At 40.7% G+C, this 26,499-nt stretch overlaps 4 protein-coding genes across 4 annotated transcripts; 3 read left to right on the top strand and 1 right to left on the bottom strand.

Moving 5' to 3' along the window:
* Positions 1 to 1,270: 1,270 nt before the first annotated feature.
* tp53 (tumor protein p53) lies at positions 1,271 to 7,301 on the top strand. The gene is made up of 11 exons (XM_072376928.1): positions 1,271 to 1,577; positions 2,214 to 2,341; positions 2,422 to 2,503; positions 2,654 to 2,830; positions 3,912 to 4,086; positions 4,191 to 4,303; positions 4,641 to 4,750; positions 4,840 to 4,964; positions 5,051 to 5,142; positions 5,220 to 5,290; positions 5,973 to 7,301. Exons 2-11 carry the CDS (start codon positions 2,271 to 2,273, stop codon positions 6,064 to 6,066), a joined length of 1,110 nt encoding a protein of 369 aa, XP_072233029.1. The 5' UTR covers positions 1,271 to 1,577; positions 2,214 to 2,270; the 3' UTR covers positions 6,067 to 7,301.
* Positions 7,302 to 11,876: 4,575 nt separating this feature from the next.
* On the top strand, positions 11,877 to 14,055 carry LOC140281994 (uncharacterized). Its single transcript, XM_072376522.1, has 3 exons — positions 11,877 to 12,109; positions 13,431 to 13,528; positions 13,663 to 14,055. The coding sequence occupies exons 1-3, from the start codon at positions 11,950 to 11,952 to the stop codon at positions 13,720 to 13,722; spliced, it is 318 nt and encodes a 105-aa protein (XP_072232623.1). The 5' UTR covers positions 11,877 to 11,949; the 3' UTR covers positions 13,723 to 14,055.
* A 724-nt stretch (positions 14,056 to 14,779) lies between these two features.
* Positions 14,780 to 19,114, top strand: LOC140281874 (CD209 antigen-like protein C). The gene is made up of 6 exons (XM_072376377.1): positions 14,780 to 15,084; positions 16,218 to 16,319; positions 16,904 to 17,011; positions 17,213 to 17,373; positions 17,762 to 17,886; positions 18,906 to 19,114. The coding sequence occupies exons 1-6, from the start codon at positions 15,018 to 15,020 to the stop codon at positions 19,021 to 19,023; spliced, it is 681 nt and encodes a 226-aa protein (XP_072232478.1). The 5' UTR covers positions 14,780 to 15,017; the 3' UTR covers positions 19,024 to 19,114.
* Positions 19,115 to 19,511: 397 nt separating this feature from the next.
* LOC140281661 (uncharacterized) lies at positions 19,512 to 23,025 on the bottom strand. The gene is made up of 8 exons (XM_072376161.1): positions 22,798 to 23,025; positions 22,612 to 22,710; positions 21,819 to 21,950; positions 21,542 to 21,667; positions 21,267 to 21,395; positions 20,632 to 20,710; positions 20,292 to 20,318; positions 19,512 to 20,195 (listed from the first exon to the last, which is right to left on the bottom strand). The coding sequence occupies exons 1-8, from the start codon at positions 23,023 to 23,025 to the stop codon at positions 19,663 to 19,665; spliced, it is 1,353 nt and encodes a 450-aa protein (XP_072232262.1). The 3' UTR covers positions 19,512 to 19,662.
* Between the last annotated feature and the right edge of the window lie 3,474 nt (positions 23,026 to 26,499).

The raw sequence follows: 26,499 nt of genomic DNA, 5'->3' as shown, positions 1-26,499 counted from the left end.
TGACCCTCTGGAACAAGTTCAGAGACGGCTCACAGACTCCATCAGCACATTCATTCAAAGGTCATACCGACACAGTTCCCCGAAGTAGCACCAGGAACTGCCATGTGATGGACAAGAACCAACATGCACAGATGAATGTTTGAATGTAACTCTGGTGGACACTTCTTGACAAGACACCAGCTCTGTTGCACAAATCATATGACACAGCTGCAGAGTTTTTCTGCAGTTCTGGGCTCCAAAGGTGCAGAAGTCATCTCATCAGGGGAGGCAAAGTAAAGAGAAGCAGCATCATCCAGCCTGTTAGGATAGATTATGAAAAGACTTAAGAGGGCTGATGTGGGAAATCTGTCTATTTCAACTCAAACTCTGGTTTTAATTCAAAGTTACGCATAATCTATATAAAAAATAACATGACCAGGAATGCATACACCAACAGTCCTCGAGTAAAACGCTAACCTTACTCTCTTGAGGGCCCCTTTCAGAGCTGACCTCTGACCTAACTGAATAGAGAAAGAAGTTTGGCTTCACCCATCAGTCATAAACTGGTCAACTGCTCCAGCTTTACTAGAAATGCTGCTGGTTTTCAACTTACAACATGATAAAAACAAAAAACTTTGCAAATGACACGTAAAAACGTTTTTATTCAAACAGTCAGTCAGAAAAAAATCAACAAGCCTCACTGTTATTAAAGCATATTTTGGTCATCCTAAAACTGGGCATATGTTTAAGTTCCAGGGGTACTTTGCTATCTGCTAATTTGTCTTTTTTTTTCATGACGTCACCATATGTTGCCTTCAGGTGCTCATTGAGAAGCTGTCATAATCGCGATTTGCATATCATCAAACTGAATAATTGCGCATGTCTAACCGGCATTATTTTTGCCAATCAGTTTCACATATGGTGCAACAGCAGTCTTTACTGAAACCACCTTCTATTTACTTAAATATTTTAATTCCAAAAACTCAAACTAAAAGAACTATGTCGCGTAATATCTATTAAGACATAGTTGTAATTCTGTGTCCAGTCAAAAGTGTAACAAAACACACACAAAAAATAAAATCGTGTTACTTGTTCTCGAAGGGATGAAACATTAAAATACGCTGCAAAATTCCAATAACAAAATCCGTTAACTTTTGACTAAGTCCAAAAATCTTATAATCGCCATATTTCCGATAGGGATAAATGCAGCAGTGTTGCGCGGCATTGCGTCACGATGGATTATCGCTTTATGATTGGACTGCGCACGCACATATATCCTGCCCCTCCACCCTCTTGGTCTTTGGGAATCCCCGACAACGTGCTCAGCTTTAGGCCAAAATATTTTGGCTTTTTCGACGCTTGAGAAGTCACACTCTTGTATTGTCATAGCTGGACGTTTAAAGTAGCACCTCGATCATTCACGTAACTTAAGTTAAGATAACCATAGGGCAACTTATTTGAACTATAAGTAAAGTTTTGCAGCAGTTTAGCTAGCCGCGGTGAGTCAGCCGATTCAACGTATCGCTAACGTTTTTAGCTTGTTGAGCTAACGCGGAGCCTGCTAGCAAACACAACACAGCTGAAGACTCTTTGTTAAGGTCGGTGATTATTTGTCTGTAGAAACCCTTATAATCAAAATGTCTTTATGGAAATTTGATTAAAACAACAACTTGGCGAATAACTGATGCTAGCTTCATTCAGTGATGTTGATCCGGTTTGATAGAAAATGGACGATAGCTAACGTTTGCAAGTAGATTTGTTTGTTGTTGTTTATGCTGTGCTCTTTGTGTTGTCTTAGGAGTTTAATTTTAAACCGTATATAAATTCTAGTAATACGCTTTTTATTTGAAATGGTATCTTAACAGGTGTTTTTATAAAAACAGGTCTTCAGTCTTTCTTAGTTTAAAGTAAATTCCTTTTTTTGTAACACATAGTATTTATGATTGGGTAAAAATGAACTTGTAAATGTCAGTAGCATTTTACCACATATTTTAAACGCGAGACTGGCATTTATTTACTTTACTTAAAGTTTTTTTCTTGAAGTTATACTTTTCCATTATTCTAGACCAAACATTTAATATTTAGACACTGTTTGGGGTTCGTTGAAATTGGTAATATAACAAAGGTGTGAAATTGCATCTCAAATGTGTTTGGCACAACTTGTTTGAATCTGTGGTGGAACTTTTGACGTAATTTGTGCTCAACAAGTCCTCACTTCCTGTTTATCCCCACAGCACTCTTGAAGCCTGGCTCTTCCTGATTTTCTTAGCTCTAAACGAGGGAGAGATAAAATGAAGGAAGAGGACCAATTTGAAAGTCTACCACTGAGTCAAGACTCATTTAGGGAGCTGTGGGAGAGTGTGTAAGTAAAATTTCATACCACATAGCGATTTAAAAACATCCAGGAAAGTTTGTCAGTTGGTCTCTGTTGTTTTTCTGTAGGCAGACTCCCTCCATCTCCTCTATCCCCACGTCCGATCAGGCGCCTCAACAATGGGTTGCAGAAGGCAACCTGTACTTACTGGTAAATATGCACGTCCATGCCATACACTGAAACCTAAAACTAAATTACAGCAACGTATAAAGATTGTCCAGTTATTATTGTAATTTCAGTCTAAACTTATGTTTATTTAATAATACTGGAATAATTTTCCCTCTTCTGTATTTCTTGAAGGAACAGGAACTAAACGGGTTCGATGAGGGTCTTTTTGAGTTGGCCAGCGAGTCGGTGGCCAAAGATGGCTTTAACCCCTCTACCTCCACTGTGCCCGTTACCACAGACTACCCTGGAGATTATGGGTTTAAGCTCCGGTTTCAGCAGTCTGGCACAGCAAAGTCTGTCACATCTACCGTAAGTTGTTCTTCACCTGCCCCGTAAAAATGATGGAATAATAATTGTATCTGTGTTTTCTTCTGATTTTTAAACAAGATTTGTTAACGCGTCACAGAGGACAGTGAAGTGTATCTCTACCAGGTTGTGCTTTATGTCTGTTCTGAGTAACGTGATAAGAACTCAACACACTACTCCACGATTATTAGTTGTATAGTTTAAACCGTTTTACATAAGTCTCCTCAAAAGGTAACAGTTCAGTCTGACCGGCTGCAGATTATCCAGTAACCAGAAATGATAAGAAGCCGAAGCTAGAGCACTTCATCTGAAACAAGGGATTTCAACAGCTGCTGGTGGCTGAGGCGTCTTTGAGTAGAACTCTGTTCCATCTGTAATTTTGTTGTAAAATGTTGAAACTGATGATGCTGATTGTTTTTAATTTACAAACTTATAAACACAAACTGAAAGTTCTTCCAAATAAAATAAAAGCTTTTGATTGTGGTAGGATTATGAGATTTTGGTACCCGCAGGTATCTAAAAAAAAAAAGTCAAATATAAGATCTTTAACAATTGCCAAAAAATCTCACCTTGGAATTGCATTGAAGGTCCGTTCTTGCGCATCTCTCGTGGTGCAATTCATGTAGCGTCTCATTCATTGTGACGATTTACTTAATTTTAAAGCTTCAGAGTAAGTCACTCTGTCGAAGAGCCAATGGTGTGTATGGGTCCAGGGTGACTCATCCAGCTGTGTGCTGTGGTTGGACAGTTCGGTTGATCTTAGGGTGGTCTGCCCTGAAACACCCGCCTCCTGCGACTGGTGCTCTGGTCTGTAGGAGAGGTGTAGTGTGGTTGTAAAGCACAGCTCTGACATGACGGGACATGTTCTTGAGCAGACTTCCTTCAGAGCTCAGAGGGTTAAAAAAGCTGATTTTAATATTACATACCTGACATTTAGTTTATTCTTTGAAGTGATCAGTAGTTAAACTGTTTGATCAAAGTATTTACAGTGTGTGATTGTTACTTTTCTTTTTTTTTAAATTTATTATAAAGCAGTAAGTGAGTTGATGCTGACATTTTTGTCTCTATCTGTGCTTTCTTTCAGTTCTCAGAGCTTCTGAATAAGCTCTACTGCCAGCTTGCGAAGACCAGTCCGATAGAAATTCTGGTCACCAAGGAGCCTCCACAGGGTGCGTTTGTCAGGGCCACAGCAGTTTATAAAAAGACTGAGCATGTGGGCGAAGTCGTGAGACGATGTCCCCATCACCAAAACGAGGACTGTAAGGAAACTTTTCTGAAATGTCTTAAAAGTGTTTTAAATATTTGTGACTGGCATCAAACTGTAAGCAAAACCGTTCTGACGTGTCTTCTGTCCGTCTTTCAGCCACGGAGCATCGCAGCCATTTGATCAGGGTGGAGGGCAGCCAGCTTGCCCATTATTTTGAGGATCTCGTCACCAAGAGACAGAGTGTGACTGTTCCTTATGAGGCTCCACAGGTATGACTCCCCCTAATGTGCCTTAAATCACCGTGGTAATTAGACTGGTTTCTACATCTAATTTAAATTTTTTTTTTTATAAGTGTATAAACTGTTTTCTGCGTTTGTCTTTTATCGTTTAAATCCGTAAATCAGCCATAAGAGCAAGTTTATGTTTAGGAGGTAAATTCCCACAGTAGACTTGTAGGATTAGAACGACGTGGATCCTCGTCTTCTCTGGATAACGGCTCCACTGCTTAGAAACACAGGACGTTCTTCTACAGTGGTGACTTATTTTAGTTCTGAAGGTAACGGCTTTAATCCATTATTCCTCCATCTGTTCTCTTTCCTGTTTCAGTTGGGCTCAGAGATGACCACAATCCTGCTTAGTTTCATGTGCAACAGCTCCTGCATGGGGGGCATGAATCGCAGGCCGATCCTCACCATCCTGACCCTTGAAACGCCAGAGTAAGTTGATGAGTTGTTGCTCATCCTATCTTAATGGGATATGAATGATCCTGGTGTGGCCTTTGACTCTTGTCAACTTGCTCCTCCAGGGGTCTGGTTTTGGGCAGACGGTGTTTTGAGGTCCGCGTCTGTGCATGTCCAGGCAGAGACAGAAAAACTGAGGAGGAAAATAAGAACAAGACACAGAACGGCACCAAACAAACAAAGAAAAGAAGTAAGCTTTTGTTGTTTTAGCTGCTGGGTGGTTTCTGCTTGCCTTTGTTTTCTTTTTTCATCGCTGACTTTGCTTTTGTTTCTCAGAGAGCATCCCTGCGCCCGAAGCTGCTTCAGTGAAGAAGTCCAAGTCTGCCTCGAGCACGGAGGAGGAGGAAAAAGAGGTGTTTCTTCTGCCGGTAAGTAAATGCATCTGCTGTCACACACCTGGACGCAGTCGCAAGACTTTCATGGTGAACTTTGATTTCTGCTGCAGGTACGCGGTCGGGAGCGTTACGAAATGCTTAAGAAACTTAACGACGGCCTCGAGCTCTTGGAGAAGGACGGGTAAGGTGTCCTTATTGGGACTTTATTTATCGTTTATGTTTAAGCATGCCATGAAATGACTCCCAGAGAGTGGAGGGGGGCTTTTAAGGAGCGGTACAGATGAAGCAGCAGGCTAGTTGTGACATGTAAACGTGTCATCTGTGTTGCTGTCCTCTTAACGGGACACTAGAGGTTGCTGTGTGTTTTTGTTCAACCTGCAGCAGGCGGGTCGACTGTGAAAACGTGTCTTTTGCTCATCGAAGTTTGACACAGCCACTCATTCACTTTGAATAAGTAGATTTGACTCGTACGGTTTGTATTAAATATGGGTGTTTATCAGTCTGCTTCCACATAATCCAGTTAACTGGAAGGTGACCAGAGTTCAGCAACCAGAGTGAAAAGTTTGGGGATGTGTTTGTTGTCTGAACAAAGATGTTGTCCACACAGATCCCAGCATGGTAGCCGGTGTGTAAACAAAAGGCAAATTTTGTGGGTTGAAATATGTTGATGAGGGGAAAATGGATTTTAAGAATTGGAGTACAGCGAAAGGTTCTTCATCTGAAATTTATGACCCTCACAGTCCAGTTTCTGTGCTTCCACAGATAAATCCTCGGTACTTTTTCATGTCTTTGTTATGATCTCTTACGTGTTCGTGTTAACTTGTTTTAGACTAAATGTGTTTTATCCGACTTTCTTTCCCAAGCCGTAAAAACAAGGCATCGGTCAAGCCGGAAGTAGCTGTGCCGACGAACGGGAAGCGGCTCCTGCAGAGAGGAGAGAGAAGCGACAGCGACTGAAGGTTCGCCGGGAGCATGACCGCAGGCCTTTTTTCCTTCATCAAGCCATCTCGTCTCCGTCGACTTTTCAGTTTGTGTTTGACTCCAGTTCACATCCTTACTCATGAAACGATCCAGTTACTGTACAACACAGGCTGTTTCCCGTATTTTTATCACTGTCTTTATGTCTAATAACATTTATGGAATGGATTATGCAAAAGGAGGGCAGTTGAACACAAAGCAGGCTGCCATCTGCTTCCATGGGCGGCTTCGAGGTGTTTACTTTTACAGTTCTCTAAGGGTGCTGAAATTGGCAGGGAAGGCTCTTTTTTTTTTTAAATTTCTCTCCATGTTTGTTAGGTATTCAGGAAATACAGCTTAAAGGCTTATTTTTTTCATATATTTTAGAAAAACCTAACAAGTCACTGCCATTTATTTGGAAAAAGTCCAAATTGTTGAACTTGAAAAAGTGTTTACCTCCTTTTAATGATGCTGTATTGACTGCACTGCAGCCCATACAATCGCAGGCTTTAAAACCACACCAGCCTATTTTTATGACTTGGTGTCTCTTGATTGTACCTGCTGTTTGAGCGTCGAATCAAAGCTGTAAAAACCACCAACGTTAAGCCAAACTGAAGCTGAGCACCACATGGTATTACGTTATATTTCCCCGTCGCAAAGCTGTAAATAAACTATAACTTCGTCATTGATCAGTGTAATCGGAGTAGCTTTTGATTTGTTTTGTTTTTTTACATGATTTAGCTCATCAGGAACATGTTTGTGATATTTGATGTTTTTTTTTTTTTTTAAAGGGGTTGGCAGGAACATCCCAAAAAAAAAGTTTATTTTTTATTAAAAAAATTTTTATTTCCAACGCAGTGTACGTCTTAGATGAAGAGAAGAGCAATAACCTGGCATTTAAATGGATGATTTGAAAGTAAAAAATATAACTTCAAGAGAATTCTTGAGATTTTTTTTATGGGGCAAACGCTATTAAAATATCAAACATGGGCTGAACTCATCACTGTGCACAACTTGGTTGTGATTTTATGTTTCCAGTGAAATTATTTATCAGCACTTCGGTTTTTCTGTGACCAATCACTGTCCATTGGATTTAAAGACCACTGTTTGTTTTTACACTGCCACAGAACATGTCGAGGCATTTCTGGGTTTTCTGTACCTTTTTATATTCATATGGGATCTTAGTTTTGTATAAGAGGTTTATGTTTCAATACTTTCTTTCGCATTTTATGGATTTGTTTGTTTCTTTTTTTACTAATTGTCTTTTTTTTTTTTTTTATATATATATATATATATATATATACATACATAAAGCTTCAATCCTAAATAAAGAGATTCTGTCTCAATGGGTTGTTGTGTCCTGTGAGCAAAAATAAGTGATTTGCATGTGTTATATGGATGCAAATCCACTGCATACGGATGCTCGAGCTGAAGGGAGCCTTGATCATATTCAAATAGGTTGTTCGTTATCTGTGGGCGGTGTTGTATGACAGTAAATCATTTCCTTTGGGAGCATCTAAACCCAGGTTCAGTAATGAGCCAGCAGCCATTTCAGCCTGCTGTCATTTTGAAGGTGGATGAATTTATGGTCGCTCTGTTCAGCACTTTTGTTTTTTTTTCATTAACGCAGCTCAGAAGCGAGTCATCAACATGAGAAAATTATTGTTCCTGTGTGCTGTCTCCTTATTTGCAGGTGAGTTGTTCTGTCTGCAGCACCTTCAAAAACGTATAGAAGGACGGGTTGTGAGTTATTGCTGGTATAGGTTGGTAATTTCTGTTTTTTTTTTTTTTTTTCATTAAAAAGAGAGAGGCAACAAATGCAAGCCTCTGCGAAGCTGGTTGTACATTAACATTTGTGGATTGTGTTTCCCAAAAAGCAGCTAAACGTGCCAGAGGATAAATAGAGTGAAAGAACATGCCATCTTGTTTATTTCTTTAAAATGAGTTTTTGTGTACGATAAGACTTGTCTCTGGTGTTCCTCCCCAGCTGTGGTGCTGATGCACACGGCTACAGAGCGAGAGTACGTCACAGTACCCCAAAAGCTCACCTGGGACGAGGCCAGGAACCACTGCCAGGTAAGAAGCAGCCATCAGATTAAATCCTTACACTGTGTCCACCAGTAATTAGAAAAATTACCTCTACCTTCAGCTGTGCTGGAGTTTTTTTTTTTTTTTTTTTGCAAATCCTGCATCTGGCTGCTTTTCCACAAATTCTAACTATAAAAATGCTCACCGAGTCCGTCAAAGGAACTCCTCAGTTGTGACCTTATTGTTAAATTGCACGGCAGTTATATTTCTGACAGAGATCTTAATAGTCTGTGTTAAACCTCGGGGCCAGTCATGAGATCACCAAAGGCCTGTGCATTGATCCCGACTTTGTTCTGGGGAGATAATTTAACCCTCAGTAAATTCTACTGGGAAACAAAACTTAGCACCATCACAGAAATGATTAGAACTGCTCCTGCTCCTTTGACTCGCTCTCTATGTTTATGAAAATGTTATCCGAAATCCATCTTCTATCATTGGCAACTCTGGCTGTTTAGCTCAACTACGAAATAAATAACTGGTCTTTAATGTCTGGTCAGATCTGCTTCAAAGACCTGGTGAGTCTGACTCCACAAAACATCCAGATCATCACCCAAATGCTCAACTCTGACCACTGGATCGGACTTCGCAAGAATTCAAACTCATCCAGAAATGCCACCAGGAACTCCACCATGGAGTCCAATATGTCCTGGACCCGGTGGGCCAACAGGGATCCCCTGATCTTCCAGAACTGGCACCCTGGTTGGCCTGTGTTTAAATCCTCTTTTCCAAAGATAGAGTGCTGCAGCTGCTCATGCACGTACCCAGCAAAGATAACCGCCACTCAGACTCACATCCCCACTGCCTTCACCAACCTAAATGTGACCGACTTTACAGTATTTACAGAGAACACGACGGACGTTATCGAACTTTTAGGAGAAACGGCTGAAAACACGTCAGATACAGTTTCCACCACCGAGAACAACGCAGCATATAGTTATCATAGAGACACCACGGGGTCACCCTGCGTGGCCACACCAGCATATGAGCGCTCACCCCTGCAGCCGCCAGTCGTCCTGGAGACCAACGAAAAGTACATAGAAGACTCCTGTGTGGCCATGCTCACCTTCGGGCCATGGGTTGAAAAGAGCTGCTTGGAGCGTCTTCCTTTTATTTGTTACGAAGGTGAACAAACCACAAATATAGCATCTTGCATTCCTTAAGCTAGTCCAATATCAGATTATTTTTTCAAATAAAAGGCAACAAAGTTGGCACCGAATGAGAAATCTCACCCAGGTTTCTGTCTATGCAAACAAAATATTTTTTATCTTTTATAAACAGATAGTTTCGTAGACGAGATCAATGTGACCACGTTAACGTCGAACAGCGCCTCGCTGTCGTGGCAGCGTGGGCCCAGTGACGTCAGCCATTACCGTATGGAGGTCAAAGGTGACGGCATGGACCTGAAGAAGAATCTGACCGATATGACCGATGACCTGGGTAACCTCACCTCAGGCACCCTCTACTCGGTCCAGGTGTTCCCTGTGAAGTGTGAGAGAGACCTCAACCCGCAGAGCACCACTCTCTACACCTGTGAGTTGCATCCAGTTCATGTGGTCAATAGAGCTGCTGTGTTACAACACATTAGAGGAGAAAGCACAAAGAAAACCGGAGTAGTTTAATGACTTCATTTACGTGTAATTTGTAGACTTCTTTGAGCCCATTTTCACAAACTTAGCTAGGATATTGTTTTTGAATTGGCTCCATATGAATGAACTGTATTATTTTGACATGAATTAATTGGATTTCATTGGATTATGATTACAATGAATTGAACTCCAATTGGCTTGAATTGGACTATATTATTTAAGTGCCTTGAGATGACGTTTGTTGTAATTTGGCGCTATATAAATAAAACTGAATTGAATCAAACTCTTAATCGTGTTTGCAGAGTTTCTGTGCCGTTTTCAAACATGTTCTGATTGATCAGTCATCTCACTTTATGTGATGCTGCTCCACAAACAGATGATGCTTAAAGTAAAAATACATCTCCTCTTTTCAGTACCTGCCAAAGTCAAAGATCTTAAAGTCCTCAAAGTGACAGAAACTACGGTGTCTCTGAGTTGGGCGAAACCAGGTGGAAACTGGGATTTCTACCGTGTTGAATATCAGAATCGTCACATGGATGAAAAGACAGAGGGCGCAGAGGTTGAAAATTTGATACCTGGGGGCTGCTACACCTTCAGCGTCATCACTGGAATCCAGCAGAAGTCCATTTGGAGTGAAGAATCGAGCATTGCAGCGTGTACCAGTGAGTTTGCATCACATAACACTTTACACAGACATTTTTCTCTGTTTTTTAGTGCAGAAGCTGAACAGGAAGTACACTTTAATCAGCACTATTGAGCAACTGTTCAGATCTAAAATTCAAATCGGCAAAGGCAAATTGGAGCTGCAGCTGACCCAGTTACACCTGCAGAGTTTCACTTTGAGTTGTTACCAGTAAGCACACAGTGATGCTTTGTCTGTTTTATGTTTCCCTGCTTGTTCACTTTCAGGGCCTGGCAAAGTGTCCGGTCTGAAAGTATCTGAAATTACCAGAGACTCTCTGTTTCTTCACTGGACAAAACCTGAGGGAAACTTCACAGGCTTCAGAGTGACGGCTTTGAACCACAATAATATGTACGTGTTTGTGCATAACCTGCAAAGATCATATTTTATATCATTGTTTTGGCACGGATGGTGTTGTTGACATCCAACATTTGTAGCCGCAGCAGTTTTAGTTCCGTGGTTCAGTAACGGTCTCTCTTCATAACAGGGAATTGTTTGATGAAAATACGAGCAAAGATAAGTTCACAAAGCACGTAACGGGGCTGCCGAACGGCAGCAAAATCTATCTTTTTGTGACAGCGCTGGCCAACCACACCCTGGAGGGAAACAACGAGACCATCGCCAAATATACCGGTAACTCTTAAATGCTGATTTACAGAAAACTTTGACGCACAATGTTTAACGTCACTAATCGGACTTTTTTTTTACTCCTTCACAGCTCCTGGACCGATTTCAAACCTGACTGTGCAGACAAAACACAACTCCCTCACTGCCACCTGGAATCCTCCCACAGGGGACAATTTAAAGTACACCGTTGAGCTTTGGCTGGATGAAAAACGTTTCAAAGAGAAAAACCTAACAGATACTAAGCTGACGTTTGATTCACTGGCTTCTGGGTCTTATTACACCGTGGTTGTGTTTGCTCTCAGTGGAAATTCAAAAAGCCTGCGAGTGAACGCATCCGAATTTACCCGTGAGTTGTTATTATATTGGTAAAAGCACATCTGGGCAGTAGAAATGCAGTACACATAGACAAGAGTTTATGTTATATATATATATGTTATATTAGTATGGGATTAGTCCCTGTGTATGCGTGGGTTCTCCCCGGGTACTTCATCCCACCAAAAACGTGCATGTCACCGGTAATTGGTGTGAGCGTGGATGGCTGTGTGTCCCTGTGATGGACTGGCGACCTGTTCGGGGTGTACCCCGCCTGTCTCACCCAATGACAGCTGGGATAGGCTCCAGCTCCAACCCCCACCCCCCAAATGGATGGATGGATGAATAGTATCTGATTAGTTAAAAAAAAAACACTATTTTAATTGACTATAATCAAACTTGATTACATCACATTTAATCTTTGGAATGCAAATAATCTGACGAATGCCTGTCTATTTGTGTCTTGCTTCTATGTTTTTAGTGCCTTTTCCTCCTACCAACCTTAGAGTCTCCTCCAAAACAACATGCTCCATCACCTTGGAGTGGACTGCCCCTTCCAACGTAATAAAACCTACCTTTTTGGTCAACATGTCCTCTAGTTTTTGGGACGAGAGCCACTCTGAGGAAGTCTCTGGTGAAACCTATGTTAAGTTTGATGGTTTGAAGTCGGGAAGCAAGTATCAATTTCAAGTGCAAACAGTGGCAGGAAAAAGGAAAAGTGAACCAAGAATCCACAGCGAATCTACAGGTGAGAACGTCAGACCTAAAAACCGTCATAATTGGTGCAAGTCTTTAAACGCTTTATTAGCCGCAAACCTGGTGCGAAAAATCTGCCACAACCTGCTTGGATGTTCCTGCAGATTTTAGTTAAACTGAGGCGATATGTAAACAATAAAGTGGTGGTTGTTAACCAAAAGGTTTTCAGTTTGGAGGCAACTAAGCAAGTTTTGTTTCTTAAATGGTTGCCAAAACCAGACAAACTATTGAATTCTTTTTATTTTGTTTCACTTACTAAGAAAATGACATAATTTGCCAGCTGATATTCAGTGTCTGACAGTAAAACATGTGTCCAAGATTTCTATATTGATACATCATAGATCTATGATAATGACTCTAAACTATAAAATAGCTTATAACGATTTATGTTGGGAACAAAAAGAGTTAAAGCAAACTTATTATGACGACGGCTTTACACACTTCATTAATATCTTCACCAGCTTCATGTTGTCTTAAATGGTTTTCACTTAACGTGAGATGTAAGAAAAGCTTACTGATGACATTTCTTGCCTTTTTAAAAGTATCAGAGACCCTTAGTTGTGTTGTGCTGAGGTAGTGTTGGCAGGCAGCAAACATATTCAGAGTTGTGTGGGTCACAGGAGGTTAAAGCAGTGTAGAGTCAGCGCTTTGTGTATTTGGACACATCTGCATTTAAATCATCAAGTGAGCAGGCTGGAAAAAGTAAAGGCAATAAATCCTCCCCACACAGGAAACTCATTCATTCATTCCCCACGCTGGCTTAATTGATAGGTTAATAGAAAGCATTTACAGGAATCCTTTGAATGCTCTGCTGATATTTGCTGTTAAGAGTTCATCCAAAGACGTGAAAGTCGAACTCTCTCTGGCCAAAGCTTACTGGTGGCCATGAGACTCACCTGATGGAAGTAAAACTGCTGCTGAGAACCGATGACAGGAATGTGTTACTCAGCATGGCCATAACAATATTGAGTAGGAGCTTGGAGGGACCTTGTTTCTCAGCTGGACAAATTCCTTAATCACTGCCCAGGTGTTTGATAAAGTGCAGCAACAGGTGAGCAGGTGTCCACAAACTGTTAGGAAATCTTGTGATTGGAATGGTGAGTAAGGAGCGTGCAAAGATCATGTCAAAGTTTGGAAAATCTTTAAGTGTGTGTGATAATCTATCTAACTGCTAACACTGTGACAAAAGACACAGAACATGTTTTTTTGCTCACAGCACATGGACTGTGTTTATTCCTCTACAAATTTGACCTCTGAATGAGTCTCTTTTGGCCTCATGTTTACATGTCTCACAGAATCTGTTTGTTTCGCAGATCCAGACAAAATGGAAATCAGTCTTTCCATGATATGCTCGACAATGGAGGCCGACGCCTGTGATCCCAAATACGCAGCAGATTATGTAAACGGACAGGTAGGTGGGCCAGTCAACACACAGACTGCTGGATCCAGTTTGGACTCCTACCAAAGCAGGCCGAACGTCTGTAGTTGTTATCCAGAACAATGTCTGGTTTCAAAGTGAACCTTTGCTTTTGTGTTTTGTTGCAGTTGGAGAAACTTTTCAATGACCTGCTGAAGGGCGAGGTTTTTTGGGAACTCAAAAAATGAAAGTACAAAGGATGCAAAAAGTCTCAGAATTGTGTTGTTGAACCTTTATTTGACATAGAAATGTTCTGCCTTTTGTCAACATGATCATTTTAAAAGGTCTGTGCTGCAGAGAAAGAAACAGCTGTTTTATGATCATAGAAAAAAAATTCTGAGGCTATAATTCATGAAAATGTACTCTGACATTTGCATTTAAAACAAACAAAAACAACACTTTGCATGTTTTATTTGATTGCTGCATTCTTTTCAATGTAATGTTTGGTATTTGTTTTGTTTCCCGGGATTCTGCACACATCTATTTCTACACAGGTTGAAAAATAAAAATACTGAATTGATGCTCATTGTCACTTTTAATTTGTCTTGAATTGAAATGTCTGTGTAAGTTATAGGAGAGGGGAGAGTTCCTGCTTTGTTCATGGTTATTTCCCATTTTCACAAGTGATCACAGCGCTCCAGAGCTGCCACATCTGTCCCAGACTACATCTGGGTCATCTTCTCTAAAAGCATCACAACTGCTCCTTCTAAGCATCTATATGGGAAGATATTTATGATCACATGGTGTTAACATAATTACTGGGACACAAAAATCCACCGGGACAATTCTGACTGCACCGGCCCACAACTGGCCCAACCCATCCCCTCCACCTCCCATATATCAACGACACAAACAAAATGTATGGACTTAACAGAAATATCACCACTAGATGGCAGAAGGCCATGTAGTTATGTAACGTCTGAAAAAAAAGAATTAGATAAAGATAGGAGGCTAAACAAAAATCAGTGAGTTGGATTAATGAGAGTGAGTTTGACACTCCAGCAACCAGGAGTGACTTTTAACTCAATGGGCCGCTCTTGAACGTCACACGGCTGCGCAGGGCAGTCTGCAGGCTGGTTTTCTTGAGCTCATGCAGACATGCACATTTTCACGTTTCCAAGCAATGTTAAACTCCCAAATCTCGAATGAAGAAATGTTCAAATCGATTATACTTGAAGTAAAATTTAAAAAAACTGCTACTTTGGCCTCACTTACAATGAGAAATGAATTCGGGTCGTACTAAAAACAAGAAGTTCTGCTTGAGCTGCCTGAACGCAGCCTGTGAATTATAGGCGCGTGTAACACCTTCGGTACAACACTTCAAGGTCCGAGATGGCGCAGTTATTAATAATCATCTTTACAGTTTCACAACTTCCTTTAAAATATGACTGTTTGTTGAGTGCATATATTTTGTTCAGCTAAATCTCTGAAAAGGAGAAGAAGTATACGAGTCAAGGAAACGGTCAGTAAAGGTACAAAGAGCATGACAAGTGGCAGCATGGATGCTTCACTGAGACACCGAGAAGATGACGAGAGGGACAAGTCTGCAGGTTAGATTATTCTCTTTCCTGAGTTTCCAGAGGAGTTGTTTTAAACGGCCCTGCTTTTGAATCAGAGAGATTTAGGATTGTGTTACTCTGAAAGTAGAAAAACTAAATGTCATCTGATATTAAAGAGTCACATAGTTGACTTCAACTCTTTTCTGTGAAGCACAGCTAAGTTTATCGGTGCTTTGGACAAGGCACATAACTCAAAGGATGAACTGGAGTGTCTACAAATAACTGATAACTTGACAAAGAACCAGTTTGAAAGTGCATCTTTAGGCAGCCTGTTACAAAGACAAATCATTTGTTCTCATTACTTTCACTGCATCTACAAAAATGCTATGATATGAAACTGGACAAGTAGAGAACAAAAGAAGTGGCAGGCCTAAAAAAGAAACAAACTATTTACAGTATATGAACAGTGATGTCCTAAAGAAATGGAGAAAAATTAGCAGAGACTTGACAGATGCACCTGGACCTTCAGCTGATCCATCTACTGTTGGCCCAAGCCTCATCAGAAATGGTCTCCATGGAAGGGTGGCTGTCAAGAAGCCATTCTTAAGGAAGGGAAACAGGGAGAAAAGGCTGAGCTATGCCAAATGACACAAGAAGTGGACTGAAAATCAGTGTCTTATGGAGGGATGAATCCTCCCCAGAGCCCGGACCTCAACATTATCGAAGCAGTGTGGGATCATCTGACAGAGAACGGAACAAAAGGCAGAAAACATCCAAAGAAGAGCTTTGGGATGTCCTTCAAGAAGCCCGGAGAACTATTCCTGAAGACTCCTTAAAGAAATGACAGAAGGCTTGTCTAAGAAGGTTCAGGCAACATTGTTATAATTGTAATAACTCTGTTTATGCCTTATATGCTGTATTTACTGTATGTTTGCATGTGTTCCAATACATTTCAGCACTTATTTCCTGTTTTCTTGGCTACATATAAGGAAATGAGGAGTTTGCACAGTATTATAGTACTTCATAGTACTATGTGAAGTTTGAATATAACCATCAAAGGTACTGTTAGAACTAACTAAAACACACCTTTGCCCCTAAACAGAAAGAAACCCAATTTTTGTCTACAAAAGTTCATAATTTCCAAAATGTTTGAGATACTTAACTTTATTTTTGTACCTTTACAGATGCTGGATGCTGCCAAACCTGGTATGTGACAGCTGGAGTGACCTTTGCTACAGCAACAACAGCACTAGTCGCAGGTCTCATTTTGGGCTACGTTTTACGTGGTGAGTGGAAGTTCATTTGTTTAAATATGTATGCCTGTAATGATTCATTTGACAGATTATGAGTTGTTACGAGTAAAATGTAGACAAAAGAGAGTGCAATGATTAGCAAGTCATATAAACTCTAAGGGTGTTAGCTTACTTGGCATTTCATGTCATGAACATGTTTCAATAAAGTTGAGAAAACATGAGCCTGGAAGATGTTTATAAAAATGTTTTTTCACAAAAGGTTATCAAAGTTCAAATTGAGCTTGATGATCTACAATGATAATAAAGTTGCAGACCCTCACGTGCCTTTATTAATCTCCTCACAGGTTTTAGTCGATCAATAATATGAATAAATACATTTTAAAAAGCCCATGCACCACATAAATTTTCATTTAAATTTCAAATTTATGCAAAGAATAAACTGTACGAAGCTGTCTCCTGACTGGGTTTACACGTAAGGTGTCAGTACGACTGGACAGGACCGGAGCATCTCAGACAGGCTGAGACGAGTTTACAGATCTGTTGTAAAGGAGGCTGAGAAACATGTCTTAGTCAAACATGTTAGCAATTAAAATTGTACTCAAAAATGAATTCGTCAGTGACACGGAGTGAAGTGGATCAGACTTTGAACACATCGAGAGAGCAACTGCAGCAGTGTCAGAGAGAGCGCCATGACTTGAACGAGATGCTGCAAACTGTCACCAAAGGTAAGATATGCCTCTGATTTTATGGTCCGAACATACGAGAAAACATGACATCTCAAAGGGTCTTTTTTTGCTGCATCAACCACAGTAAGTACTTTTGTCAGGTGTGTTCACTGCTAATTTGGGGTCATTTCTGCAAGACGGGTGGCTGCGGGGTGTCCCCCCCCTATACTTGGATAAGTGCTCCTGTCTTTCTGTGTGGAGACTCCAGGTGCAGATTGTGTCCCGACGGCTGGCTGTACTGGAGGAGTCACTGCTACTTCTTCTCACCCGAGCAGCAAGAAAATCTTCGGTGGAATGAGAGCGCTGAGTTCTGCCAGCAGCACAACAGCAGCCTGGCTGTGATCAGAGACTCTGCAGAGATGGTAACTGTGCACTGTGGAAGAATACCGGCGTCTATTCTTCTACACAGAGATGAGAGAAGCACCAAAGCTGAAGTAAACTCCACCTAAAAGGGGAAGTGACCCCAGAGACAGCAGAGCAAAATGAGCAAGGATTCGACTAATTCGACCAACTGAATAATCACTTTGAACATCACACTTAATAACAATCAGTACCTCAGAAAAGTCATCGAACTTTTCTCAGGTCGATCTTGTATAAATTAGAATTACGTCGGCTTTTTAAGCCAAATTCTCAAAATAAAAATGTGTCTCTTGCATGTCTGTGATCAGCTGGAAACACTCAAACAATAGATTTATATTACATCAGATAACAGATGAGAGTAATGTTCTGCAAATGTTGCATCAACTGCAGGATTTTCTTCAAGAAGTGATGAGCAAGTACTCCATCTTTCCTTTCCTGTGGGTGGGGCTGACAGACAACCAAGAGGAGGGACAGTGGCTGTGGTGGGATGGGACGGATGTCCAGCACTACATGCCGTGAGTCCTATCTGCAGCTTGAAAACACTTTAAGAGCAGAAATGTACACGTGAATCCATCTGGGACACATCTGATGGATTTTATGTCTGTCAGACTGTGTTCTAGATGCAATTATGTGTCTCTGTAACAGACTGCTAGTAACAAAATAGAACAAGAACTAGACTGAATAATGGGTGAAAAAAGCAGCCAATGCCCACAGAAAAACTTTCAGAGACCTTCAGAAAGCCTGGAGAACTGTTACTTTGGACCCCTGTGAAAGATTAGAAGAAAGTCTGGCTGTTTGGAAGCAAAATATAAAGAAACGAGGAAAGGCTCGAGACTTTTGTACCATACTGTAAAGGTATATATATAAAAAAAGAAGAGTTCATTTAACTCAAGGAGAAACAAATGATAACTTTAATAGTAACTTTATTTCACCAAGGAAATGACAGAACTGCTGCATTCAAAGCAATTTGTTGCTGAAAACTCTGCTTTTCGTATCGATAATTGATTATATAAAACATGTCCAAAACAAGCCTCGAAAAATTCTTTGCAGAGTAAAAACAACAAACAGGAATCGGCATTTTGGATACACGCTCAAATCCTGGTGGCTGCATACTGGATAGATTAAAGAATCAAGAGGGCGCCGATAAATAAAAATGCACTGATGACTGCTTCCAGATCTTTTTATGGACGGCATTGTGACAGAACTGATGTGATATTCTGGGGTTTTTAGGCCAAAGCATTTCAACATGTAGCTCACACACTCTGCAATGTATTTGTGTAAAACACAAACTCGAGACTGTTTTAATTTTAAGAAACTGTTTGCTTTTATTGTAACATTACATCACTTATACAGCACGTACGCTGACACACACACACACACTTTTTACATTATTCCATCACTTTGAATACACAAACCAACATGCAATTTACAGTCTCCTTCAGGAGCTTTATGTTTATGTGGATTTAAATGCTGAGTTTATGTTGGGTGGCTTTTCTACTCTCATTACCAACAAAAGTGCGTGTGTGTTTTAAAGGGTGACTGTGCACTGGGACACAGACTACAGGGACTGTGCAGACCTGAGGGGAGACAGGAGTCTGTTTGCAGCTGAATGTGAAGCATATGGACCCTGGGCCTGTAAAAGAGAATCCTGACGGGCACTGCAAACATCCTCCCACTCTTTATATGGACAAAATGCTCTAAAATGACCAAAATACACACAGTTTCACGTGTTAATTAAAGCTACAATGTGTGATGCAAAGTTGACAATATGCTTGAAAGCTAAAAAGCTAAAACAGACCTGTTCATTGAAGCATTCGGTGTGAAATGTTTGTCGCAAAATGCGTTTTCATGTGAAAAGTGTATTATGTGCAGAATAAAGTGCATGCATGAATGAAGATTCAGAACATTTTCATGTCTACAGTTTGTGTTCTTCATTGTCTCGCAAACATCTCAGTTTCTAACATTATTCCAAAGATATGTATATATATTTAGAGTGCTATGATTGGTTGATCTGTTGATCTATTAAAGCTATTAGCAAGACCGTTAGCACTTTGATACAGTTCAGTCCTCAAAGGTTTTATCTGAGATATTGAGAGTAATAAGTAAGTAACATTTAGGGAATTGGAGTAAATGTGTGAGAGTCCGAAAGCTGTCTGATGACTTTTCATAAAATCTTCCTTTTCAGCTCTCTGCAAATTTTGCTTGAGGTCAAATCATTTTAACTTAATTTTCCTTTTAAGGAAAGCTGAATTCTCCTGAGGACCAAATAAGCATTTAAACGCTCCTCTCTGTCAGTCCGGAGAGATTTTGTCTGGGTGGATGATTGTCATGAGTGTGCGACCGTCCATCGGAGCGAACAGAGGGTACAGCTTTCCTCTAAAGCTTCCGGTGAAGGTGTAGATGTGAGTTTTGGTTTCTGCGTTGTAGAAGGAGATCTGGCCTTCCTTGTAGTCTAAGTAGATCCCAATGCGGCGAGGCACAAGGCTCATGGGCAGCTGCGTCTCCGGGATGCTGCAGGCGTAGAAATTATGTGTGCTTCGCCACAAGGTCCAGTAGCCGTCCTTCGGGGTCATGGGGAGGCGGCCCTGTCGCTTGGAATCAGCGGTGGTCAGTCCAATGCGCCAGTAGCCGTTGTTTGCTATGTCCACCTCCCAGTAGTGGCGACCATTGCTGTACCCCTCCCAGCCCAGCACACAGGGCCAGCTGTCGAAGCGCTGGGAGCTGTCAGGCACGTCGGACGCTGAGATGCCCTCCTGAACCCTGCGCTGGTCGTCTGAAATCTGAAGCCACGGGTTGTTGGTCATGGGGTCGAGAATCACATCGGCTATAAGGAAAAAGAGGAAATATTTTGTGATGACTGAAACGTCTAATGGGTTTGTTCTATGGCGTGAAGTCAGGTTAACGTGTAGGTTTATTTTACCTGCTGCACTGCAAATCCAACTCCAAACTGAAAACAGAGACACAGAATTGATCAGACTTGAACTTGATCAACAAACCAGAAGCTGCCAAAGATTAGGGGTGCTGTGTTGGATTATATTAGGGTTTCTAATTTCAATATCTGTCAAAAACTTTCTGTTCTTTTACAGTATTCTTCTGGAAGTTCTTCAAAGAACTGCGCACGATTCAAACAAGTGTGATTATGGTTTTTACGATCAGATTGCCTTAAAGAAGGGAATTACGAGCTCTGAAAACTCATTTTAATCAATCCCTTTTCCTCAGTCTGCAGTTATAGTATTTTTCCTTTTAATTCAGGTGCACACCTGAGTTGGGGATGTATCTTGGAATTCCTGCTTTCCAGGTCCTTTGCTTTGCCAATAACCACAACCGTGGAACCATTGTCTGTAAAGGAAAAAACGTGAAAATTAAAACAATAACAGACTGTTAAACTATCACCACAAAGTAGACCAAAGTCCTAAAGGCTAGAACTGTGTGGAACCTAAAAGTTTTAATAGCTTTTGATGTCCAAATACAAGCCTTGTTGCAGAATATCTGGTACATTTAAAGTGAACTATTCGGGCTTCTAGTCCAGGCAACAACAGCAAAATATTCCCTCAAACGTCCAGCTTTGTAACGTAAAACCCAACATCATCAGCGTTAACCAGCAGAATCTTCCGTGCCGGTTATCAAAGACACTTGAGGGTTATCAGTGCAGAGGCAGATTAGAATCACATGAAATTAATCTCAAAGTCCATTTATTGATGCCACATCAATCGGTCAAATTCCATGTTGCATAAAACTGTCTCAGTGCTTTGGTCTGGTTCTGTTAACCTTTTCACACAATTTTAAGGCAACAAAATGTCTTTTGTAAATACATATGTAAATATGTCTACCTTTACATACATTTTCTCTCCTTTTGCTCAGACAGTTCTGTGTTGGAAATGTGTGCGTTTCTCACCGTGCTCTCCTCTTTGAGCAGAGACCAGGTGATGAACTCCAGCAGCGGCAGCAGCTTGACCAGCCGCTTTTTCTTCAGGCCCAGCAGACGCAGCACTTTACCAAGCTCGTCACTCGACACGCCGCAGCTCTGCAAACACAAATACTCATTTCAGCTGCAGGATCTGGCTCTATTTTCCAAGACAACTCTAACTTTGGCTGGATTTTTGTTGGCTTATTATCTGCCTAGAACATTTTTTTCGGGCCTTTACTTAATTTACTTGTACGACTCCTCACCTCAGTCGCCTCGTGCAACTCTTTCGCCCACTCCATGATCCTTTGTTGTGCCTTTTCTGCGGCATCCTGGCCTTCTTTCGTTTCATGTTCTTGATACTCGGATGCCCAGGGGGTGTCTTTCAGGAACTAAGGACACAAAATCAGTGAGAAAATATATGAATTTAGCTATTTTATCTGCTGTATAACACAATTGAGTCCTTTTCTATATGTGGAGCTGTTGTATGACCACTTCTCTTCAACTGCCCCATTCTTGATACATATCAGTGTGAGTCCTGACCTTGTCAACATGGCGGAGCTCATCAGCCCACTCCAGGATGAGTTTCCTGCTCTCCTCGAGACTGCGTTCAGTACGGCTGTTTGAACTCCGGTTCTCTTTCTCAGCAACACTTTTCCTTGAGGCTCTTCCGCTCTGTTAAAACACAAGATTCAGCCATGTTTCAACTCAAAGGGAAAAAGTAACATTTTTTTCACATCATTTTCTGTTTTGCAGATGTCAAAGAATAAAACTGTCATTAATTCACAAAATGTCAGCATCCATTCTACATGTTTTGTCTACAGTTTGAGCTGCAGGGTCACATAACCGAGCTATAAAGGTTTCCATAAACTTTAAGCTCGCCATGCAGTTCCTTCCCTAACAAGCAAGTATTTCCCATAGCAAAGCTTATTCAAACAGTGCTTATTCAAACCCGTGATCCTGTTCTGGCATTTTATTTTTAAGAGAAGTTGACAAACTGCTTGAAGATCAGCAGAAATTTCCACATGTTAGGACGACCCATAGACTTATAATGCTTGCACTGTTTCAGCTGGGAACAATGGAGCCTGTTGTAAGTCACAAATGTTTTATTCTACTTAGAGGTGAAGAAATGTGTCTGTCCAGGCAGAGCAACCTGTCCAAGTGTTTATTATCCAAACATTCAATGTAAACTGAATGTTACTGTTGAAGTAAAAAAGGTTAAACTTTTAATATCAGTACTTCCTCGTCTTGTCCCTTCTTTCTAACACCACTTTTCTGAACCCTTCTCTCTGAATTTACACTACAAGACTGAGGATAACTCCCTCTCCTGTCCTACCTTGCACACTTGGTCCACTTGCTCTTTCCAGTGTTGGATGAACTGCACACACTCCTGCAGACTGCGGAGGTCCATCAGGCTGCTCTGACGACGATGTTCCTATAAGAAAGGACACACACCTGCTCACTTTCTCATCACACCCTGGATGACGGAGGAGAAACGCACGGGTTTAAGCCTGCGGCTCACCTGTGAGCGTTTTGTGAGGCTGTTTGAGCTGGTGTGTATACTGGGAGCCGAGCTGTGAATCTGGATGCTCTCATCAGGCAGCGTCCAGCGAACGGCACCGATGGAGCTGCTCTGGGTTTTGCTGACATCCTCCGTATTCAGCAGTATGCTCACCCCTGCAGGGGGGGTAAGGAGGGTGTCAGTCAATGTCATCTTCACATAATTGACCAGCAGAGACATGTTATACATGTCTTATGATAAACGAGACATGCATTTGAATGAATGTTAATTCCATGATGCTCCACATAATTTCCTCACAGCGTCCAAAGTTGTTCTTCATTCAAAATGAAAAAAAAATAACATAAACATTAAAAAAAACAACTCACTTTTGTTAGACTTAGGTTTCTTCTCCATGATGACTTCCTCACAAATCACTGTGGAGAAAAAATAAGTTTGCTGAGTGGTTGTGGAAGTCATAAATGTATCTATATCTATCTATATATATATATATATATCACAGAAATATGGAATTGGCAAGTAATAAATGATGATAAAAGAGAAATAATGAAGAAAACCGATATGAGAAAAAATGATTAATACTGATATTATCAACATAAATATCAAGTAGATAAGCATAGTTTATAATGTACAATGTATAAATTCATTACCTCTTGTGTGCCGGAGCGGTGGTGCAGCTCTGCTGGCGTAGAGAACTGGACAGCCAGCTCTGTCTGTTCAATGCTTTTGTTTCCTCATGGACCTCTTTGATCTTTGGACTCTTTTATGGCATCTCACGGTGAGGGAAATCTTTTCTCTGTAAAGAAACCTCGTCAGCTTCGTGGCAGTGAGGGCAGAGAGGCGAGATTTTTATAACAGCAATAAGCGTCGTTATCAGGGCGAGTGACGCACAAATTCTGATTTTGACCTGGAATTACTGCAACTCGTTAAACCTCTGAGGTCTATAATCACGTTTGCAGCTTATGTAAGAAGCTGAGATTCGTATTGAACTTTAGAATATAACTTAAGAATGTCAACACACTAAAGTTTACAATAAGTTTACAGTCTTTCCAGGAACTGTATTTCTTTTACTTTCATGCCATAATCAGTCGGATTAGCAGACCTTTATTGCATTGAGGTGAGAAGATAAAACCATAAAAGTTTTCACCTGACCTTGAATCACATCGAAGTTGACATATATGGAGCATTCGCACTTTAGATGCATTGCCACTAATATATTTGTCCCTTTTTTTGGTCTCAGCTGACATTCTGTAATGTTCGGTAAGCTGATATTTCAGTCAGACAAAACAGGAGTTGAACATGAGAAAGTTCAACAAATGTCATGAAATTAAAATCAGATTTTTGTGGTTTGATACAAGAACAATATACAGTACTTTTAAGAAAAGACTGAACTCAAATGATAGAGAACATAAAACAAATAACACATAAATGACATAGAAACATGTAATGCTTTCATAAATGTGCCATCATCACTCATGACCTAGTTATCTGCTTCACTTTCAGATCATACAGTATATACACCATATTGGAACTGAGGGTATTCATTAATTTTAGGGAAGCAATAAAGTCAATGTTAAAGCCTGGATACATGTACTACTGCATCCAGCCACAGAGCTTAATCAAAAAAGAAGAAGGTAATAATTGATTTGAATTAAATCAACCAGGAAAAGCAGAAGAATAAGAATCACTATAATGTTACAGTTTACTGAGCTATAACAATCACAGAGATGTTCATGTGAAGTGAGAGAACTTGTTTATAATGTTTAATCTCTGGATGAGTAACAAGCAGCACCTGTGTTCCCCCCGGGGTACTTAATCTGTTCAATGAAGTTGTCCATCATCTGCAGAGCCACCTTCTCCTCCTCAGCATTCGCCCCATCTCCTCATGTATAATCAGTAGTTCTCAGTAGAGTGTGAGAAGTTAGAGTTTGGCTTAACATCTAGCTGCTGCAAAACAGAAAAGCACAACATTTGTTTTTCTTCTAAGTGGGAAAGGAGTTGATACATTTTTTTGGGGGGGGGTGTCACTAGTGGCCTTTAATCAACAGTGGGTGGAGTAACAGGAAGGAGGGCAGAGAGAGAGTGGATGGAAGATATACACGAAAGGGCTCCAGGACAGGTTCAAACCCGGGCCGATTGATGCCTGCTCAACCATTTCAGCTGTAGTTCACCCAGTAGGTTCATTTTTGAATACAAAGTGTCGCCGTTTGGAGGAGGAGGTGAAGGAGGATGCAGATGCAGACACGGGATAGGAGCCAGGAGGAAACTGTTTATTTAAGAACAAAAAATCACAGCAATGCTGGAGTGGCAAGAAACCTAAGGAAAAATAACGAAAACTAGACTGTACATAACCAGGAAGCTGAATCAGATAGATGGGGAAAACCATGTTACCCATGGTCTGATGGGGATCTGACACTGACTGAATGACAACCGGGAGTTTAAATGCAGAGAAGGGTGATCAGTGAGCGAAGGCGGATGAGGGAAGAAACACAGGTGAAGTGAGTGGAGCTGACGACTGGATGGAGGGAACTGAGGAAAGGTGAGGAAATGGCAAGAGACCAAACAGGCTCCCCAGTAAAAACACACAAAACATACAAGGATCGTGACACAGGGTGAGTTTGTCTGGGATTACAGCTTTCAAAAAATCCTCATGGGACTCTTCCACTGCCTGCATTACCACAACTGCAAAGAAAGAAGCTTCAGATCCTCCATAAACCTGGGATTTGCTCATTTTCACAGTATGTGTATCATTAAAAGAAATTTAAATTTGAAATTTGATTTGTCTCCATAATCTTCAGTTCGAATTCATCTTAAACCTGATCTAATTAAAGCTGAATGAAGCGTCTTAGAACAGGTTGTAAGATGCAACATGAAGCGCAGATTTTAAACGTAATAACGTCACTGTGCTTATAGGCTACATGCTACTGATGAACTAAGATGAAGGAAATATCATTGGTACTGTGAACATGTGCACTCATATGGTATTTCAGTCAGTAACAACCCAACAGTGTGGTGTGCATTACAAGGTTTGACAGAAAAATGTTGTCTGCAGCATCCATCTGCAATATTCAACCTCAGCTGATGAATGTTGAACTAATGTCAACATGATAAATGAGTGGGAAGCTTGAGTAGTTTTGAATGAAAAAATCTTTATCTGTAGAATTATACACACAACGTGGAAGTGTGCACTGACAGCACAATGGATACGAAGTCTTGATTAAACATGTTTGAACCACATGTTTTCATTTGAAGTTAATCATTGTGAGTGTGTTTACTGCAGGTAATTATGGTGTCGTCCTCTCAACCAGCCGGTACGGATTAACAAAGGTTATGTAAAGACTGTTGTCATGGGTGGAGAGGTGTGGTTGGGAAGCACCCTTGGTGAAAAGAAAAGATCCAAAAGCAACAAGTAGTTTTCAGATTTATTCTTGAAATGCAGGACAATCTGTGACACTATTGAACAAATATAAAAAAAAAATCCAAACTTGAGGTTCTTTTTTTTTTAGATATATTTTTCTCTTAGTATCTTTACACTCTCACTACAGGAAAAAAAAGTTTGTTTTTATAAAAGTGGCATCACATCTCTGATTCTACCGAAGCTCAAAGCAAGCTGCAGCGTTCTGTCTGCGCGCCGCCTTCAAATATGTACATACAAGTGAATTCATATAAAAAAAAAAAACTAAACCTTTTTTTTCTTTCCCTACA

Source organism: Leuresthes tenuis, unplaced genomic scaffold (assembly GCF_036924035.1).
Source record: "Leuresthes tenuis unplaced genomic scaffold, fLeuTen1.0.hap1 SCAF_22, whole genome shotgun sequence".
Taxonomy (NCBI): Eukaryota; Metazoa; Chordata; class Actinopteri; order Atheriniformes; family Atherinopsidae; genus Leuresthes; species Leuresthes tenuis.
This window is presented reverse-complemented; position numbering and strand designations above follow the sequence as displayed.